This window comes from Apteryx rowi, unplaced genomic scaffold (assembly GCF_003343035.1).
Source record: "Apteryx rowi isolate R43461 unplaced genomic scaffold, aptRow1 scaffold_329, whole genome shotgun sequence".
NCBI classification, from domain to species: Eukaryota; Metazoa; Chordata; class Aves; order Apterygiformes; family Apterygidae; genus Apteryx; species Apteryx rowi.
The window spans coordinates 1-8,485 of NW_020449741.1; the positions used below are offsets into that span (position 1 = coordinate 1).

The 8,485-nt window shown below is 52.4% G+C and overlaps 1 protein-coding gene across 1 annotated transcript; it reads right to left on the minus strand.

Moving 5' to 3' along the window:
* Window positions 1-1,179: 1,179 nt before the first annotated feature.
* NDUFB6 (NADH:ubiquinone oxidoreductase subunit B6) lies at window positions 1,180-4,790 on the minus strand. Its single transcript, XM_026071633.1, has 4 exons — window positions 4,558-4,790; window positions 4,315-4,407; window positions 3,210-3,254; window positions 1,180-1,607 (listed from the first exon to the last, which is right to left on the minus strand). Exons 1-4 carry the CDS (start codon window positions 4,735-4,737, stop codon window positions 1,539-1,541), a joined length of 387 nt encoding a protein of 128 aa, XP_025927418.1. The 5' UTR covers window positions 4,738-4,790; the 3' UTR covers window positions 1,180-1,538.
* Between the last annotated feature and the right edge of the window lie 3,695 nt (window positions 4,791-8,485).

Genomic DNA, 8,485 nt, shown 5'->3' on the forward strand with positions numbered 1-8,485 from the left:
ATCCCCACACACTGTGCAGTATGCTGATGAAATCCTCTCTCTACCTAGCCTCTGTGTGGGTGTGCCCCTCTTCTGAGTGTGGGTGTGCAAACTGCCGGTGAACATCAAGTCAGACGAGGTGGTGAGGAAGACAGGGAGCCCTGGGAAAGGGCTTTTCTCCCGGCTATTGCCCTGCGGAGCCAGGATCAGAGTGTGTGTGTGTGTGCGCGYGCACAGGGGGACTGGGGAATGGAAGAGGCAGGCAGCGTCCCAGCCAAAGCATCATGGAGAGCTGCTCCCTGCCGTTGCAGCCTCCATTCCCCACGAGCAAGCCTGCCCCTGAAGCTGCTGGAGACTTCCAAAGCACGGCAGGGCGAGTGGGCAAGGAAGGCTGCCCTGAACAGCGACAGAGGGAAGGAGAAGGAGGAGTTCATGTGGTAAGGGTCTCCCCAGGTGCATGGGGGTCCCCTCTCCTGCCATGCCCTTCAGTTGCCCTGGCAGCGGCCCCTGGAGAAAGAGGGACTTTCCCTGACAGCCCTCRTGGCCTAGGAGCCGGCTTAGCAGCCTGGCCTTGAACAAGAGAGACGGCCTGTCCACCCAAGGGGTACTTGGTGGGCACTGCGAAGAGCATTTCAGCAGGGGACCCCAGGTCACAGGTCGCTGAAGGTAAAAAGATTGCTCAGCAGTCCTGGTGGGGCGGGGAGTCTGGCGTGGTGCCCCCATGCCCGCCCAGGCCACAAAGGCCCCGGCGGCCCTGGCAAGCTGGGAGCAGCGGTGTCCCACATCGGGGCCAAACCTGGCGGTGCCTGTGAGGTGGCGGGTTCCCGCAGCCCTCTGTGACACGGCGGGGCGTCACAGCGGGGCACCCGCCTCACAGCGACAGCTCCCTCTCCCCGCCGGGCCCCAGCCACACTCCGCGGCGAGGCCTGGGCGATGCCAGGGCCTGCTCTCGCCAGCGCTCTGCTCCGCAGGAGCTGCGGCTGCAGCAGCGCAGGAGTTGCCGGAGAGGAGACCAGAAGAGCATCTTTGGCCCCCTGCTGCAGTGCTAGCTGGAGCGAGGGGGAAAGACGGTAAAGAAGGTGGCGCAAGGGTTTCCAATAGGCATCTGCTTCGCTGAGCAGCAGGAATGTTTGCTGCCCTTGTGAGCAACAAGCACATGGCCGAATGCCCCACTACCAGTGTTGAAGAAATTCTGAATCCTTTTGGGTTATGTCAGAACAGAAGCTTTATTTACTACAGGTAGCTATGGGAGAGAGCACATGGCCGCAAAGGCGACAAGAAGAGAGAGGAGTAAGTGTGCGCTAACATAGTCTGGTCATGCACAGTGGCAGCCCTGCTCTTTACTCCTTCCTTCTTCTATCCACACCAGAGATTAGCAGTAAAATTCACTGAAGGAAAAGGAAACTCCCATATGAGTAGCAACTGAAACAAAATTGACGAGGCGGAAAGTAAATGAAGGAAAAGATGAAGGGGTGCAGAATAGAGAGTCATTTATAGAACAGATAAAGTAGCTGCAGTTATCGCCTTGTTTGCTGAAGAAGGAAATCAGCACTTAACCATCAGTGGTGACCACCAGGTTCTTCTTTCAGGGGTGGAAAAACTTCTCCTGTCTCTAAAATTCTGTCCCCCTAATGGAAACAAAGAGAGCGTTGCAAGTATTTTCTCATACACGAAATGTATTCCTTTACACCATATATTCTTTCAGTTAAGCTCTAACTGTCCCCACTTCCAGACAAAAATTCAAGTTATTCAGAACACTCTTCACACCCACTTTCATTCACTCAACCTTTCTAAAGATGTTGAAATAACATCACATCCAAATTATCTGAAATCTGTACTTGCTTTACACTTTTTTCCTTTCTTTTCAGCTGCAGCATGGAAGCCAAATGGTTTAAAGAGAATATTGCTTTAAGAAGTGGATTTACAAGACTGCATAACCACATACGGCAAGGTATGACTTTTGGTAAGTCTCAAAAATAGTCTCCAAACCCCAAATCCTGTGATACCTGAAGAGCTATATAATCCTTCAAAAAAATCAATATGATGCCTGATTTCTACTTGTTAAAGATTCAGGCACTGTCTTGGCCTACTGAGCTGACATAAGCAGAGTAATTAGGTTCATGTCAGAGGCCCACAGTTGGACCTTCAGTATGTTGCTATGTAGTTGTTAAGAATGGAACTGTTGTTAGATAAAGCACAATTAGACAGGTGTTACAGACAAAAAAGGTGCAACTGGCAGAAATAGCAAAACTAGACTTATACAAGAATATTTGCCCACCTCAGTACACCAATCAATGAGAAACAGCTCAGAGAGGTCCAGCAGCAATTAAGACCAAACAACCCAGCAGATACTCTCCACCTCATAAACTCATCCACCTCAGTGGTCAGTGGCATGACTCTAGCTGTGGGGACAGCTGAGCGTGGAGGGCCTCCAGGGATGCCTGGGACCAAGCTCACACAGCTGGAACCAGCACTCTTTACCTCTCCGTGCCGAGTGGCGGTTTTCAGTACTTAAAGTGGTTATTTCAACCTACTCCTTCTATAACTTTGTATTGTTCCATATACATTGATAATCACATTTCCACAGAGGCACTAAACATCCCAGCTCCTTCACACACATCCTGTTACTGCATAGTAATTAATCCATGCATTTAGTCTGTCCTGACTTAGACCACAGAAGGCACACAAGTTGGGCTTGCCCCTTTCAGAGTTGAAGGATGCAGCCATGGGTTTCACCAGCACTTCATAACATTACAGACACAGCACTTCAGCTCCCTATAAAATTGGGCACAAGCAGCAAACTGAGAACCAAATAGGAAATCTTCAGATTTCAATAAGCTCTTTAGCTAGTGTCCTCTGTATGTACTTCTCCAGAGACAGAACCTTCTCCATTCACTATGGGAGATCCCGTAAAGGAAGTGAATGTTTGTGTTTTCTGCCCAGGATTGCCGTGTGCCATCAGCCAGGTACTGAAAGTTAGTAGTTACAGAAGGAAGGTGCCACTGAAACAAGGATTGACTGTCCACTCCAAGGGGAAGATGAAGAGTGCTCACAAGTCCTGTAATCATTACTCAGTGCTGTTTCAGGACAACCTGTTCACAGTATTGAGCACATCCTTTTAGACATAATCTCTGCAAACCTACTGCACAAACCTGCACCTTTTCTCCCCAAGCCACCTCTTTTTCTGCCTGTATTTTATGAAGCTGGAAGATAAATATTAACAAACTTACTGGGAATATCCGTGGATTTGATTCAACAGCACCATACGGCGTTTTCTGAAGGGGGCAGGCGGAAGGAAGGGAGGATGAGAGAAGGAGGGAGAAAGAAGAAGTATTACTCAGACGATGTATGAAAGATTTCCAAAACGTGGAACATGACCCTTCTAAAATACAAGCTCCACAGAGTAAAGATCACGTTAGGCCTGCTTCTTCCCACAAGGCAAATACCTGAGGCTAACCAAATCAGAACTCTCAAGCAAGACATGACTATAGAAATGGAAGGTCCCTCCCATCATCAATTTACTGTCCATTTCCCTTCTCCCATCAATAGTTGCAGTCTGGTTGTTGCCAGGCTCACCATTTCTCCAGGAAAGTAACAATCACCAGTCACAGCTTTCTGGCTCACAAGGAGGCAATACAGTGAGAACTGGTCATTACCATAAGAGATCAAAAAATATTTTCATAGCACCCAAAAAACGAAAAACAAGTGATGAACACGCTGTGAGAAGTCACCCTACCCAGCAGTAAATGCTTAACCAATCCATTCATAAAATCCCTGTGACAGTTAGTGTAATTTGCCCCTCTCTCTACAAGAAAGCTTCTTCCACGGTTTAAGGAATTTCCTTCATACTCTTTTAAGCCCCTTATTCACATCTTCTCTACAGGGAGCACAGATTTCACCCTCTTCTTCCCAGCTAGCTATCCTTTATATCTTTAGGAGACTATTTCCCCCCTTGTTTTTTTTGTCCTCCAGACTGCTTAACTCCAGGTCTTGCCTCTCCTAACAATACATGTTGAACAAGCATTTAATCATTAGGAAACGTGACGCAGGCTGCTGAAGCCTGAGTTGTCTCGACCATTCCAGACAATGTACTCCAACCACTCCATTTTCATGGAAGTTTGAGAGCTGCCCGCATGACTCCCCGGGCCACGCTCTGCACAGTCAGACACCACCTCCCACCCGGGCCAGGGCTCTCAGGGCTGAGGACACCTTTTGGGTGTGGGTGGCTGGCAAACCCTCCGCAGCATTAGCAGTGGCACAGGGAGTGCAGCCCGCCACCCGGGGGGCCAGGGCCAGCCAGGCCCGGGCCGGCCCCGCCGCGGAGCCCGCACCTACCATAACGTGGTACTTGACGTAGTAGAGGACGATCCAGGCAGGGATCAGGAACCGCGTTATGGCGAAGGTGCTGGCTTGGTACGCCCTGAAAACCTGCGGGCGACAGGGACACGCATCCGCTCCAGTCCAGCGCCAACCCCGCCTCGGGGGGCCGGGAGCCCCAGCGCGGCAGCCGCGATGCCGCGCAGAGCTCGGACGGGCCGGGGCCGCAGAGGCCGGGGCGCCCGCCGCCCCGTCGCTCACCTGGAGCCGCCACAGGCCGCCGGGCTGCAGGAAGCGCTCCCAGAAGGCGGCCACGGGCCCGAGCTGCCGCCGGGGCAGGACGGGCTCCCGCTCGCTGAGCTCCTGGTCCCGCAGCCAGCGGCGCCGCAGGGCACGGAGCTGCTGCAGCCGCAGCTTCTCATCCGCGCTGAAGCCACCCATGGCGCCGCCCGGCCCCGACCGCTAACGGGCGCCGTGTCCTTGGCGACGTCGCGCGGCGATGACGTCCATGCCCCGTCACTGCCGGGAGGGATGCGCGGCGGCGGCGGCGCTGGCGGCCCCTGGCGGCCGGCGGGCTCGCGGCAGAAGCTGAGCGCGGTGACCCGCCCCGGCCCCGCCCCCGGGCGGGCGGGTGGCGGGAGGAGGGAGGTGCCCCTCCCCCGGGGCAGGCCCCGCCCCCGGCCCGCCCCGGGTCCCGCCCCGGGCAGGCGGGTGGCGGAGGGGGGAGGCGCCCCCTGCAGCCCCTTCTCTGCAGAGACTGATGGCGGCCAGCGATACCCCGTGCTCCAGCAGGTCAAAGAAGGAATTTTTTGATTCCTCCACCGACATAACGATAAAAAACCCTTTGATTGGTCTTCATCTCTTGCCTGCCAAACGTTGGTTTTCTTTCCTCAGGAGGGGCTACCGGTGTGCACAGTGCCTGCATTCAGAGTTATTTCTTCTGTGATATTATTGCATGACTTACAGACCCTACTACCCACTGTAACTTGGTTTAAAATAAGCTTCTTGTTAAGGGATGTTAGCGCTGGGACCCAGGGATTCCACTACCATTTGGAGTGTAAAATGTAGCTAGTGTAGCTTTCCAAACATGAGGACTAACTCCTGTCTTTTTTCATTAATAGTCATGGCTCCTGATTGTCATTTGTCAAAATCAGAATCTGGCTTAACTCTGCTCTTGTTTAGACCATGTACACTGATACCAAGGGAGTTAAATGGAATTTATACCCGAGTAGTGGAAAAAGGCTCTGAACTGTGCATGTTTTACAGAAGTTTCAGTGTGGAGGGATTGCAGCTTTGATGACTAACATTTCCCTTTGATTCACTTTTCTGTATAAGAACGAGATTTGCAAAACTTTCAGATTCCTGTTTATTTCAGCAGTAGTTAAGCATGCATGTAATTCTCAAAATCCCAGTAAACATCAATGTGTCTTTGAAATCTCTATCTCTTTGTGATCTCCGGAAATAAGTTGTTGCTAATCAGATGGAAGAAAACATTGTTTCAAGGCACAACAATGGGGAACTTTCTATTCTTATGGCAACAGGAATTAGTTTTCAGTCAAATTTGAATTTTTCATAGAAGTAAGTATTTTCACATAAAATAACTACTTTGCTTAAAACTAAAAGGATTCAAGACAATGATTATATAAAGCAAAATTAATGGCAAAAACCTGCATATGAGTCATCTACATTACCAATGGGAAAATCTTCAGTATTTATGCCCATCAGCTTCTCTAGCACCCTAAAGCAGGACCTGTTGATTCAAACACAGACTCTTTCCAGCAGTCAGAGGAGTTTTAAAGCGAAAATTTGAATCTCATGTTAGGAGCTTGCCTAGAAAGTCCTCCAAGGAGCTGCTCCATCCTGTGGACCTCAGCAACATGGCCAGACTACACTGTTCCCAGCTCTGTGGCTCCTTTGTGCCTTGCGCATGGCAGTGCTCTCCCAGACACCTCCACACCTCTACTTGTGCCCAGCCCTGGGAGCAGCACTGCAAGCGGGGCCCACCAAGAATACACTTGGCCAAATCAGATGCCAGAGTAGGCCAACAGCCCAGCTCATGGCACTTGCAGCAGATCTCCTTGGGACAACCAAGGAGTGGCCTGGGCCCAGCCTGATCTGGCCCAGCCCCCCTTGCCAAGGCCCTGCAGCCCCTTGCAGCCTGGTGGGGACCTACCTTGTACCTCCTGGACCTGCTCTGCACCACCCTGCTCGCACTGGTGTGGTCTGTCTCCTGCCAGAGCACCACTGGCACTTTCTCTCTGAGAGCAGCAGGTCCTGCCCAGCTTGTGCCCTGTGGTGGCCTGGCTTCGTGCTGCTGCCCAGCTGTGTCTGTGCTTGGCCTGGCCTGGCCCAGGAGCTCTCCAGCCCTGCAGCCCCAGCAGCACCACCCAGCGACCCCCTGCAGGGCCTACCACCAGTGCCCTGTCCCTGTGGGGACCAGCAACCTGGCATGGCCCCACCAGGGCCCATGTGGTAGTGCCCGTGCCTGGAAGGATGGCATGCCGCGAAGGAGCTGGGCACGACCCCTCACTCCCAGGGGTACCCCACCCCGCACTGGGTGGGGGGGCTGGCAGGATTTCCCCTCACATCCCCGGGGGTGTCAGGAATCCCCCCTCACATCCCCAGGTGGCAGAATCTCCCCTTACAACCCAGAACTCCTTCCCATGTGGGCTTGGTCCTGCCCAGCCCTTTCCCACTGCCCTGACTCCTCCTGTTGGTGCAGGGTGTGGACCTCAGGCATTGCACACAAATGTGTGCACATGCACACACAGACACGCACATTGTATATCTGGTCTGTTTGTACAGGTCACATGAGCAGGACTTGGTCCGTGGTCTCTCTCACCCTCTTCAGTCATGCAGGGAGTAGCATGGTCAGCCAGGACCTGCCAGCCCCATGTGCGAGGAGACAGTGACTCAGGGCTGGAGGAGCAGTGTGGGAGTTTGCCCCATGTTTCCCTAAGCAAGGAGCTGAGCACTGCACCTCACACCAGGCTGCTCTTTCACCCCAGTACAGCCAAGTTCATGACTCCACCAGCCCGACCAGGGCTGTTGGTGCCTTGGGGCTGCAGTGCAGTGTCAGTGAAGGCTTGGGAGGATGCCTCTGGGCTGTGGGAGGGCTGCTGGAGACATCACTGCCTTTGAGGTGGCCTGGCAGCATGCTGAGGCTACAGCTGGGGTCCTGCAGGGGCCCGTGCAGGGCTTTGGGGTGTCTCATGGTTGTGTCCCTGGGCCCTGCCCTGTGATGCCAGTGATGACTGGCTCTCACAGCCCCATATGTCATCTGCAGCACACTGCAGGTGCACAGATTGCCCATGGCAGGAAGGGGGCAAGACGCCTTTTCTACAGGCAGGACCCTGCACTTGCCCTGCTGGAGTGAGGGGGGCACGTGCACCTGTGTGAAAGACGCAAATGCTGGATTGCTGCAAGGGCTGAGGGTTTGCTCACTGTGACAAGGGTGGAGAAATCCCTGAGTAACCTGGCCTGACCTCCTAGCTGACCCTGCTTTGAGCAGGAAGTTGGACATAAACCTCCTGAGTTATGAACTTGGACTAGCTTTAGAAAGAACAAATATACAAGAAAGGAGTAAAAGGAACTTTTTCTGTTATGGTTCATGCGATTTATTCTCAGTGCTTACCCACGGATGAGGTGAATTGTTCCCTGGAACTGGTTCTCTCTCTCTCCGTGGGCTGTGAATGTTGGTACTTGAATGGAAAGATTTGCCTTTTGTTGATACATATATTTGATCACATGAATCCTACCTCTAATTCTGGATGAGATGGTATGATTTCTCTGATCATAAGAACAGAATTATCCTCTGCTGCTGCCCATCTTTCTGCAGAGCAGAGGAAGGTTCCACTTTTAACGATGATGACTCAACAAAGTGTCTAACGCCAATAGCATGTTCTCTGCATTTAGTACAATAGACAGCTGCCCACCCTCCTCTGATAAATTGTTCACATGTTGGCAATGCTGGATTCTCACAGCAATTGCTTCTTACCCATCCAAAGGATGCAGCAGTGAACAGGCTCATTCAAATCTTCCCCTCTTTGGGCAGGCTCCACCTTTGGTGGCCAACAAACAGTAAAACACCAAAGTCGTAAGGCTACTCGGCTTTATTATCAATATGATGTGCAGTTACCATCACTCAGCGTTTATGCTTGGAAATCTCTGCAGCTCCCGAGGTTCTAGA